General features: G+C 56.7%; 1 protein-coding gene across 2 annotated transcripts in view; it reads left to right on the forward strand.

The window, feature by feature from the left end:
- Positions 1-12,027, forward strand: part of GRK5 (G protein-coupled receptor kinase 5) — a 190,466-nt gene that overhangs the window by 168,662 nt on the left and 9,777 nt on the right. For both annotated transcript variants that reach the window (XM_058671570.1, XM_058671571.1), the window contains exons 5-11: positions 1,020-1,120; positions 2,946-3,038; positions 6,524-6,587; positions 7,383-7,523; positions 8,793-8,983; positions 10,378-10,415; positions 11,869-11,958. In XM_058671570.1, coding sequence (XP_058527553.1) covers positions 1,020-1,120; positions 2,946-3,038; positions 6,524-6,587; positions 7,383-7,523; positions 8,793-8,983; positions 10,378-10,415; positions 11,869-11,958 — 718 coding nt within the window. The remainder of the gene's footprint in view (positions 1-1,019; positions 1,121-2,945; positions 3,039-6,523; positions 6,588-7,382; positions 7,524-8,792; positions 8,984-10,377; positions 10,416-11,868; positions 11,959-12,027) is intronic.

Below are 12,027 nucleotides of genomic sequence, written 5' to 3' on the forward strand. Positions count from 1 at the left end.
CAAGCCAGAGAGTGGGGCCTGGGAGGAAGGAAGGAGGGGGAAGGCAGACATTTGGGCATAGCAAAGAGCCACCAACTTCACTCAGCAGAGATGCTGCAGTTCCAGGATCCTGGCCTCACAGCCACCACCCAGCAGCCAGCCCCAGGGTCAGAGTTCAGCCTTGGTGGCAGGGTGGGCGGGGGAAAGCCTTGCGGATTCCCGCATCCCCTGGGGCGAAGGATGTGGCTGCACCCCGCTTTCTGAACCTACTCCCAGCAATTTCCTCAATCATCCCTGTAATTTATTAAAACCCACCTCAAAGCCCAGCTGGTGAATCAACCCCGGGAATGGGTGGGGACAAGGCCGGTCAGGACCCTGGGCCGCCTGCCCCAGGAAGGGGGGATTGTTAGGGGTTGCCTCCTGTGTGGAGAATGCAGACCCATGAACCGCTCAGGTCTCCTGGGCATGAATGAAATGACTTTGACAGTGCTGATGTCACACTTGTTGCTGAACACCAGGGTGTGGGCCCAAAGCTTTACCTCCTGATTTGAGGGGCGAGGGGGCAGGCACACTAGGTTCCCCACAGTCTCCCTGCAGACATTGAGGCCAAGAACAGGACGCTCCCCTCTGCCCACTGCATAGCTGCCCGTGCACTTGCTGTTGTCTTTCTGTGTACCCTCTAAACCTGTTAACGTCTGAACCTTAGGACTAGCCTGAACCTAGCCCTCAGAGGACATAGGCTCAAGAAAGGCCAAAGCTAAATAAATAATAATAAACAAAAAACAAAGGCCAAAGACGTCACCAAGCTCCATGGGGTCTCGCTGCTGAGCAGGCATTTGGGAACATTTGCACAAGGCCCCGGAGGCCCAGGGCTCAGCAGTGCCCCCTGACCCCACATAACCTGTCCGGGCAGAGCTTGCCATCTCCCCCTCAGTGCAGTTTGTTCACCGTCAGCCAGCCCAGCCTGTGGAGCACTTCCAGGCTGCCCAGGCCACCCTGCTGCTCGCCCTCACTGACCAGCCCCTTTTCTCATCCTCCAGTCCCCAGCTTTCATCGCCCGAGTTGGCCGAGACCTGGTCTCCCAGACGGAGGAGCAGTTGCTACAGAGACCCTGCAAGGAGCTCTTCGCAGCCTGTGCGCGGTGAGTGCTCCTGCCCCAGCCCCGCCTCCTTGCTTGGGTGGGCGCGTCTGCCCCCTAGGAGAGGGGCTGCCCTTGGACCTGCACCTGGAAACTAGGGCAGGTCTTCGGTGCCCCAAGGGTCCCCAGCCAGGCCATAGAAGTCTCTATGTCCACAGCTCACTTCCCCCATTCCACTTTCTAAGCCTACTCCACACTCAACCTCTGCCCCAAAACAGAACATAGAGCATCCCAGAAATGAATGCTAATATGGCAGTGCATTGTTGTGGCTGTTATACTGTAATTGCAGTCCATCTCCTAGTCTGATTCTGGTTACACTTTGTTGTGGGTCTGAATGTGTGTCCAGAAAGAACACTGTAGAAAGGTTATTTGGGGAAGTCTTAAAATGTACCCCCTGTGGACAGGGGGGATGCCTGTGCACAAAAGGAGAGAGAAGTCCAAAGAAAACACCTGCCCCAAGAGATATTGGAAGCACGTGGCTCTCTGGGCCAAGAAACAAACAAACCCGAAGCTTTGACTGTGGCCAAGTGGTTGGGAAATCTTTCCCAGGACCCCAACCTTCACCACTGCCACCAACCAGAGTGGGGCTGCCGGCACACATGTGTGCGGGCTGTGTATCCACTCCAAGAAGGGCAAGACAGCCAGTGTGTGTGCTGCCTGCCACACGCCCTGAGCCTCATGCCACCCAGCACACACACGCTCCTAAGATGTAAGCACCTAGGAACACACCCCCCTGCTGTCAGCTCACATGCACACACACATGTGTACATGTGTACCGTAGGGCCATCCACAGCATATTGAACCTCCCAGATGGGAGTCTGGGTGCGTCCTGTGCTTTCTTACTCAGCACTACAGACATTAAGCGCCTGCTGTATACACCAACACATTGCCAGTTGCTGAAGAGAACAGATAAGCAGGCGGGACTCTTTCAACCAACACCAGCCTGTTGGTGACCTGCCCCGGGGCCACCTTGTGTAAGTGCCAGGGGAATACAAGCAAAACCAACCCGCTCACCGGCCAGGGCCAGTCTGCCAGTGGGTGGGGTCTTGGCTGCTGACCCTAAGGGAACGATCTTCCTGGCCTTCTAAACTGGCCCATTTTCAAGTCCAGCAGGACACAAATCCTGCCGTGGTCACCCACCTGCGCCAAATCTCAGTGCCTGCACAGGCTGGCTGGTCAGCCCAGCCAACAGCACAGGATTCACAGTTGCTCAGATGGAATGCCAGACTCTCAAGCAGCAGTTTAAACTACTGCACCAAACACCAGCCCCAGCACGGTCACTTTTTAAAGGAAATATACCCATCACTTCCTCCTGCCAGGCCCTGCCCTGGTAGCCTCAGAAACTCAGCAGTCTACCAGGGCATCTGGCCCACACTGGGTGACTATGGCTTCGCTGGCCTGCACCAGATCCAAAGACTGGCCCCTGAGTGCACCTCCCTACTCTACTCCGCCCCCCAACACACACATCTCGAGTCCCAGCTCGGTGCCTCCTTCCGTCTGCATGTGCTCACAGCCAAGCTCAGGGGACCCTTTCAGAGACCACATTTGTGATGAGGTGTGCAGTGGAGAAGAGGGGCTTCCTTAATATTTGGGACTTCCTGCTTAGCTTCCCATGTCCATGTATTACCTGCCACATCCCAGGGCCATACCCAGCACATCGCAGGTTCATGTAACAGGAGTTCAGATCACCTGCTTAGAACCCACCCTGTGGCTAGAAGGACCACACCAGGGCCTGGCACCTGTGGTGCATTCCCAAAGGCTGGGAAGGCATGGGCCCAGGCGGTGGCAGCACTGTGAAGTACCTGTCCCTCTGTCCCCTGCGGGCCAGGTCTGTCCACGACTACCTGAGTGGAGAGCCATTCCTCGAGTACCTGGACAGCATGTACTTTGACCGCTTCCTGCAGTGGAAGTGGCTAGAAAGGTGAGTACACCAGGTGAGGGCGTTGGGGGATGGGGAGCCGGGGGCGGGAGGGGAGGATCTTCCATCCAGAAATCATGCTCGATCAAGGCCTCTTCCTCCCCTGGGCCCAGGGCCAACAACCTGAACCATGCTCCTCCTGTTTCCATGTTCTTGTGCATCCTAGAAACGTTGTAAGAACACCTGAGCAGACTGAGTGCACCATCCTGGCTTTCCTGGCTCCCTGTCTCAGGGCACCTTCCTCTGCCTGCTGTAAGAGCTACCATATGCTTTGAAATAGTTGCACACCTGATGTGCAACCCACGGCGCTGTGGGTGGTCATTGGCCTTGTGCTCAATTTTTTAATGCGACCTTTCCTCCAAATATTGGGTGGCTTTGTACATAAATCGTTGCAATGGTTTAGCAAGTACATCCCTAGGAGCTGCCAGCAGTGGACTTTGGGCATCCTCAGGCTGATTTGTCTGGATAACAGCAGGCCTCCTGTTCTGAGGCCCACCACTGCCTTGGGACCTGCTTACCCTCAACATCATCAACTTTGTCCTCCTGCCTCCTGCCCCTTGTTTATTTCTTCCTCTCTTTGATGCTGCATGTTCCTGTTTTATTGGCTGCTTTGATCTCTCAGGTAGAATTTATTCATCTATCCTTAATTGATTTTTTGAGAGACATAGAACTAGACAGGAAGAGACCTTCCATCTTCTGGTTTGCTCCCCAGATGCCCCCAGTGTCTGAAACCGGGCCAGGCCGAGGCCAAGCACTGGGAGCTCTATCTAAAAATCCCACGTGGATGGCAGAGATCTGCCCACTTGAGCCATTACCACTGCCTTCCAGAGTCTCCTCAGGCAGGAAGCTGTGAGGCTCACACCCAGGCACTAAAGTGGGGTGCAGGTATCCCAAACAGTGTCTTGACCCCTACACCAAACACCTGCTCCTGCAGCCCCATTCCCTTCAAAGTGCTCTCCCATGCATGGGCACAGTTCGACCTAGCAGAGATGGCCTGCCTGTGACTGCTGGGGAAGTGGAGACCTGTCACCTCAGCACCTGATTGTGGCCAGCAGGACTGTTCCGTTGTAAGCCCCAAGTGTGGTCTTGGGAGAATAGGGCCGGGCCAGCTGGTGCTCAGTCCACCTGGAACATTCCAGGATGTGCCTGCTCTGCCTCCATGCTGGGTTGAGCTGGTAGTTGGAGTGGAAACTTCTCTCGCAAAAGCCAGGAAGGAGTCCTGGTCCTGGTGGCCACCTCAGAGCGCTAATCTGCACATGTGTCATACCACCATGGCTCGGGTCTCCTGCAGCCACTAGCAGATGCCACAGGACAGGAGCCCCCTCAAGCCCAGGCTCAGCCTTGCTCTGCAGCCTCTGGACAGGCTGTTTCTCTGCTGGGTAAGGATGATGCAATGCCCAGTGGATGTCATGGTCCATAGGCTGCTGACCACTACTGGCCACCACTGGCCACCTGTGACTTCTCATTATCTATGTGTGTAAAGATATGAGGCTCAGAGAGGGTGGTGAGGGGGTCCCAAGCCACATAGCCAGGGCCCTGCAGGGCTGGAATCTGAACCCAGAGCCCTTCTGTCAATCCTGGGCTCTTGGCCCTCCCAGATACACTAATCCCATGGACGCCTCAGGCTGTGACCACGGGCTTCCATTTCTCTTAACTGTACCAAGCCCATAAGATAGAAGAACATATCAAACAAACAAACAAAAAATATCTGTGCGCTAACCAAAGGAATTACAAGTTCTCCCTCCCAAAGGCATCAAGTGGTGGGAGGCAGGATCTGAGCTAAGAACGCCCAAATGGCTGACAGCACCCTGCCTTCCTCCCATGCTTTTTTCCCCTTGGCAAACAAGATCATGGGCTGCCAGTGCTACCCTGTGGAAATATTAAAGGGAATTTTTTTCCCTCCCAAGGTTAACCAAAAAATTCCGGGGAAATCGTATTACACTCCTTGCCCCGGTGGAGCAGCCCTGCGGTCGCTCGCCTGGCTGCTGCTTCTCCATGTATCGTAAACTGTTGGGCCTTGGCCGCCTTCATGTGGTCTCTGGGCAGCCGGGAGGAAGGCCGCCCCAGGCTAGCCGCACGATGATGCAGGCACACGGTGGGTTTTCTCCACGGCCGCCCGGCTGCTCCTGTGCGTCAGACAGGAACAGGGCAGTGAGGAGGCCAGCTTTGACTAGCTCTGGGCTTCTGCCAGGGACTGGACCCCACTTCCTAAGCAGACACCCCAAGAAAGAGCCCCACATGGGAGTGCCCATGAGTACCAGGTTTTCAAAAAAAAAAAAAAAAAAAGAATCAGCCTTGGGGCTAGAGATGGGATATCTGGGGAAACCCATACCCTCCCTAGACCCAAGGGTGGCCAGGGTAGGGGGTAGGGAGTATTTTCCTTCATCCAGGACCTGCTGCGCTACCTACTGAGGCTCATTGCTCCCTCTCCAGCTGTACCAGTTCTCTGGCCCACAGCCTCTTCCCTGGACAGGATGCTTGGTGTGGAGCACTCAGGAGCAGTCCTGAGGAGTCAGGAACCCACCTGACTTTTGAAGCCAGTTGTCCACAGCACAGCAGTTAGACACAGAGATACAGATTCTCCAGGCTGCTCTGGAGCCTTCTGCTTGAACAGATGACTGTTCATTCGCTCCAGTACTATCCTTGTTTCACTCTCCAAGTCCTATCTCAGGGCCAGTGTTGTGCGCCAGGTGAAACTGCCACTTGCAATTCCAGCATCCAATATGGGCACCTGTTCGACTTCCAGCTGTTCCACCTCCGATTCAGCTTCCTTCTGATGCACCTATGAAAGCAGCAGGAGATGGCCAAGAACTTGGGCTCCCGCCACCCATGAAGGAAGGAGACCTGGATGAAGTTTCAGGCTCCTAACCAGACCTGGTCCAGCCCTGGCTATTGTGGTCATTTGGGGAGTAGATGAAAGATCTTTTCTTTCTCTGTCCCCTCTTCCTCCCTCCCCTTATCTCTGTGTAATACTGCCTCTCAAATAGACAAATATCCTTTAATTTAAAAATAAAGTCCTGTGTGACAACATAAAACAGTATCGTCGAGTTAGAAAGAGCGTGAGGACACACAGCAGTGATTACTTTCCCAGCACTGTGCTGGGCACCCAGGATCCTCCTGTGCCCTGCATCCATGGTGGTGGATTGCCCAGTTTAGACCTAAAGCCAGCAGGTGGCATCTTCCCTGCATATAGGTTGTGACCCACCAACTCACCAGACTCAGGTTTGCATTTGGAAAAGAGGGAGCCACAAAGCTGAGCATCTTTTTGCATTGCCCTCTGAGAAAGTGAGGGCTGCTCAGCCTGGCCCGTGGGGCCTGAGCCTTGGATGCTGACCCCCAGAGGAAGCCCTCAGATGTGTTCTCAGCAGCAATGGTCCCCTGGGGCTGTCAGGATGTCCTGGGATGGAGCCCATCACACAGCTGCTGTCAGTGTCTGGTTCTGAAACTTCACCCCAGGGGACCACTGTCAATTCCTGCTTCTTTTCCAGGCAACCAGTGACCAAAACTACTTTCAGGCAGTACCGAGTGCTGGGGAAAGGGGGCTTCGGGGAGGTGAGTGGACCCCACACTCCCAATGGACAGCTCCCATGGGCCCCATTCCTATCCTCCTTTCAGGATGCCCCAAAGTGTTTCCCCAGAGGTTTTGCCCAGGACCCCTGGAGCAGAGGGAGGGGAGGCCCTGAGGCCTGAGGCAGGTAGAGGGAGGGAGGAGGGAGCTGCACAGACAGACCTGGGGAGGGTCCCCATCTGTGGATAAAAAAGGGCTGCTCTGTTGTGTTTGGAGAGGAGGAAGTAGGGGCTTGTGGTGTGGCCACATTGTGGTGTCCTTGGTGCTGTATGAAGTGCTGTGTGGAGTTCCATGGGATCAGAGATTTACTTGTGCAGCATCTGGCCTTCCCCGACACAAGGCAAGCCTCCCCACTTCAGAGGTGGGCAAAGCTGAGGTTCCACACAGTTACCTGACCCAGCCAAGAAGGGGCAGAACTTTGCCTGGAGCCCAGAGGCCTTGTTCTAAAGTCAGGGACCTGGAGGGCCTCCTGCCACTGCTCCCTAAAACAAGCCTGTTCTGCCAGCATCTCTCAGGAGAGGACTCTAGGGATAGCCTGAGGCCACGGCTGTGAGAAGCTGATCTTGCACCTTCGCAGCCTCAGGCTGCCCCAAGGGGAGGAGGGGGCAAGGCCCAGCGGGGGGGTGGGGGGGGTCCAGAGTCAGGTGGTCTTACATCCTATGGGCCAGGAGCACTCACAGGCAGGCCAGGGGGCTCTTGAGACCCTGATGCCCAGACTTGGGGGAGTCCGGTGCAGACCAGCATGGTACCCTGTGACTTTGGTATGTCTCTGGCATCAGGTCTGCGCCTGTCAGGTCCGGGCCACAGGTAAAATGTACGCGTGCAAGCGCTTGGAGAAGAAGAGGGTCAAGAAGAGGAAGGGGGAGTCCATGGCGCTCAACGAGAAGCAGATCCTGGAGAAGGTCAACAGCCGGTTCGTGGTGAGTGAGCGGCCATACCAGGCCCTGCTGCCGGAGACCGGCTCTACCCTGCCTATCCGGCAGGCATACGGAGAGACCGTGAGAGGGACAAGCTATGAGGAGGCAGCCACTTGCCCTGCCTGTGAGGCATGCACTGTGGTCAAGGTGGCTGTCTGTCCTGTTCCCAGAGCTGCCAGTGCACTGCACCCTCTGTGAAGCTAGTGCTTTAACATTCTCTGGAGCTGAGCGACTTTATAAAGTGGCTTTGCAAGAACACAGACATTTGGGCCTCTGGGTGCCATCCCAGGCTGCCAGCCTTGCCCAGCGTGAAGGGGAGGGTGGTGCAGAGGCACCATGCCATACGCCAGCCATGGCTCTAGGCTCCCTTGAGTCCAGACCTCCTCTGCAGGTTCTCCAGGTGTGCAGGGACCACTGACCACTACTTCAGCATCACCCCTCGAGCTCCCCTCACTGAGGGGCAGTGCCAGAGTTGGGGCTGGTGGGTCTCACATGGTTAGGGCTGAGCCCTGGCTGCGGTACAGGCAGGAGGGTGCCCACAGTGGCACTGCCCAGAGCCCGCCCTCAGCACCACCTCCTCCTGGCAGGTGAGGGAGGAGGCTGGCACCTACAGCCCCAGACCACGGGGCTGAAGCAGCCTCTGAGTCCACGTAGCTCCTCGGCTCAGAAACAACCCCATTCCTGATGCTTGTGTCTGAGCTGTCCCCTGCCAGGCCCATGATGGCCCGGTCTTATCTGTGTAGACTCTGTGGGTAGAGAAGGGAGTGGTATGAGTGTACAGCGTCCACCAGGACCACCTGCCTCCGCTGCTGCCGCATAACTTCAGTCCTCAGCCAGACAGCCTGGGTTGGTGGTCCCGTGGTAGGTGCAGCAGGTGCGTCTTACACGCTAGAGAAGGTCCTGGCCTTCTCTAGCCACCTCCCTGCAGCCACCTCCTCGTCCTCTCCCCCTCCCCCCCAAGAGCACAAACCCTCACAGCCTGGCATTTAACCAAGTGATGCTCATGAGCTTTTCTGGCAGGAATGTGTGTGATGGTGTGCCATCCTGAAGGCCAGGGTTCACCGTGCCTTGCCTCAGCCCCTCACCTGGAACCAGCCATTGGAATGAGAGGGAAAAGCTGAGCCTGGTGGCCCCAGACAGCAGGGGACAGGGCAGCAGCAAGAGACTGCTTGCTCTTCCCGCCCAGCCACAGACTCGGGCTTCCTGGAGGGACCTAGGAGTGGGCAGGAGGCCCCATGACCCTCACCGTAATACTTGCTCTTACACACACAGGTCAACCTGGCCTACGCCTATGAGACTAAGGATGCGTTGTGCTTGGTCCTGACCATCATGAATGGGGGAGACCTCAAGTTCCACATCTATAATATGGGGAACCCCGGCTTCGAGGAGGAGCGTGCCCTATTCTATGCGGCAGAGATCCTCTGTGGCCTGGAAGACCTCCATCGCGAGAACACTGTGTACAGGTGAGCAGCACCGTGGAACCCAGGTGTGTGGGGGGGGGGAGTCCAGCACAGGCTGCAGGTACACGAGTCCCAGCAGGTGCACAAGTCTCAGGAAGTGCAATAGGCTATGGTCCAGCAACTGTTTTCCAGCCTCTGTGGCTTAGGTATCCAGGGGCTTGTGATTGCAGTAGTCCACCCCTCACCTAAGGGTGCGTGAAAACAGTCCCCTTCCATGGCAGGGAATCCTGTCCCTCTGTCTACTTTCCCTGCCCTGCACAGAAAGCTGTAATGGTGTCATGTACTTTTTCAAATGTCTTGGTTGACCAGTGTACATCTCTGGAGTAAATACATACATCTACATGAGCTATTTAAAATTCCCTTTGGGGGCCCGGCGGCGTGATCTAGCGGCTAAAGTCCTCGCCTTGAAAGCCCCGGGATCCCATATGGGCGCCGGTTCTAATCCCGGCAGCTCCACTTCCCATCCAGCTCCCTGCTTGTGGCCTGGGAAAGCAGTTGAGGACGGCCCAATGCTTTGGGACACTGCACCCGCGTGGGAGACCCGGAAGAGGTTCCAGGTTCCCGGCATCGGATCGGCGCGCATCGGCCCGTTGCGGCTCACTTGGGGAGTGAATCATCGGACGGAAGATCTTCCTCTCTGTCTCTCCTCCTCTGTGTATATCTGGCTGTAATAAAATGAATAAATCTTTAAAAAAAAAAAAAAAACAAAATTCCCTTTGGCTGTGAGGCCTTGAGTGTTCTAGCCGTTTCTTGGTGGAGTTGCCATGATCATTTCTGTGAGTGGGTCTGGGGGTGTGGAGTGTCTTCTCTGGATCTTCCCATGCAGTGGGGCAAGGGCAGGTGGAGGGGGCACAAAGGCTTCTGGGAAAGAGTGTGAGGTGACTGACACATCCCTGGGTGGGCATCTGGCCTGGCGGTTAGGACTCCTATAACACATCGCCTGGGTTTGAGTCCCCACTTGGCTGCTGATGTCCACCTGGGAGGCAGCAGGCGACATCTCAAGGACCTGGGGACCCTGCCGTCAGCGTGGTCTAGAGTTTCCACCCTCTGGCTTCGGCCTGGCCCCGCCCCTGCTGTTACTGTCATTGGGAGAGTAAACCAGTACATGTCTCCCCTGTGGTCTGCCTCTCAAATGAGAAGGAAAAAAAAGATCAGACCCTTAAAAAGCTGCCACCAGTTAAGGCTGGATGTTGGGTGGAGAACTTGAGCCGGCGCCATGTGCTCCGTGACTCAGCCGAGCGGCACACGCTCCTCTCGGCCCTGCTCTTGCCTCTCAAGAAGACCGTTTCTCATCAGGCCAGGCCTCTGCTGCCCTTGCCCTCAGATCCTGGCACTGTGGAGACCCCAGAGGTCACACCATGCGTCCCAGCTAACTGTGTCTCTATTTTCCTTTATAGAGATCTGAAGCCCGAGAACATCCTGTTGGACGATTATGGTGAGTCCGGGCGGTGCAGGAAGCCCAGGTGACTGGCGCAGTGCACAGGGCGCAGTGGCCTCCCTGAGGCTCCGGGAAGACCAGGGGAGGGGCAGCCCTGAGAGGGAACAGGTGGAGAGTGGACCCCAATCCTCCCCTCCTCCATCTGGGGTGGGTGTGGCCAGGCCAGGAGCACTGAAGGAGCAGCCCAGAGCAGTTCTTGACACCCTCTGTGTCCTCATTCTGCTCGCGAGATGGACACAGTGTGTCCCGCCTGCCTGCACGGGGGCAGACGCAGTGCTGAGGCTCCTCCAGGTGGCATCAGGGGACACTGCACACACAGGGCTCCTGTCTCAGGTGTGAGTGTGAGCAAGGAGCACAACCTCAGTGACCACCTCCCCACCCAACCCGTCTCTCCTCTCACACCTGTTAAATGGTTTTTGCCTGTTCTGCTTAGAGGGGGCAGGATTGTCTCCTGTACCCAGCTTACAGATAGCAGGACTGAGGCTCAGAAGGCTCAGCCCACCAAGGTCACAGCAGTGTCCAGGTATCCTGCCAGCAGGCTGTAGACCCAGACAGGAGAGGCACGAGGAGAAAGCAGGGAGGCAGGCCATGATGACTTGAGGGGAAGGGCTGCTTGAGATGTTGCCCTGTGGAGAGCAGGTGGGGGTCCGGACATGCTGTGTGCCCAGAGGCCGCCCCTGTCCTCATGGGCTCCGCACCCACAGCCCCACACCTGCCTGTCCAACCCTGCTGAGTTAGAGGAAGCCAAGCAGCTTGGACCTGGCAGGTGTTGCTGGAGTTGAATTTTGCTGAGGTCCAGAGCGCCCTGAAGTCCACAGACAAGGAAGGGAAGGGGTGTGTCCCTTCCTGCAGGGTGAGATGTGGCCGTGACCCTGCTGGGTGGGTAAGACGAGGGGGTGGGCAGGGCTGTCAGTGTGGGACTGTCGCCAGGGTCGAGGGGTCAGTCCTGCCCCATGAGCTCTGATCGCCTCTCCAGTCTTGGCCCAGCCAAGCCAGACGTCTCCTCCCTTTTTGCCTCTGCAAAGGGAAAAAACAACCTCCACAGGCCCAGGCGGCAGGCCAGGGCGTTGCTTCCTAAATTGCTTTATAACATTTTCCCCTGAAGCAAACTGTTGCAAAATGTCAGGAGGCTTTCATACTTTTCCCATGAAGCAAGCCCCAAATCAGGCCGAGGCATCTGAAACCTGGTGACCCGAGCCTTCCAAGAAGCCCATTCTGGCACTGGATGGGGCAGGCGGCCTGTGGCCAGTGGGCCCAGGTGACCTTGGCCTCTTGGCTTCAGTCCTCACACTGCTCCTCTCTCCCAGCTCTCCCAGGCCCTGCAGGCATCCTGAGGGGCAGCATGGGGTCCCGGTCCTCACTGCACAAGGGACAGCCAGGGCACCTGCAGCACCTGGCCACACTGCCACCTTGCTCCCCCACCCCCGCTGACCCTGTTGTCCACCCTCAGGCCACATCCGGATCTCAGACCTGGGCCTGGCTGTGAAAATCCCCGAGGGAGACCTGATCCGTGGCCGAGTTGGCACCGTTGGCTACATGGGTAAGTGCCGAACCCCACCCTCGAGTTCTTGAGACTCCACTTGGTGGGAGGCCTTAGCCTGGCCCTAGG

This window comes from Ochotona princeps, chromosome 13 (assembly GCF_030435755.1).
Source record: "Ochotona princeps isolate mOchPri1 chromosome 13, mOchPri1.hap1, whole genome shotgun sequence".
NCBI classification, from domain to species: domain Eukaryota; kingdom Metazoa; phylum Chordata; class Mammalia; order Lagomorpha; family Ochotonidae; genus Ochotona; species Ochotona princeps.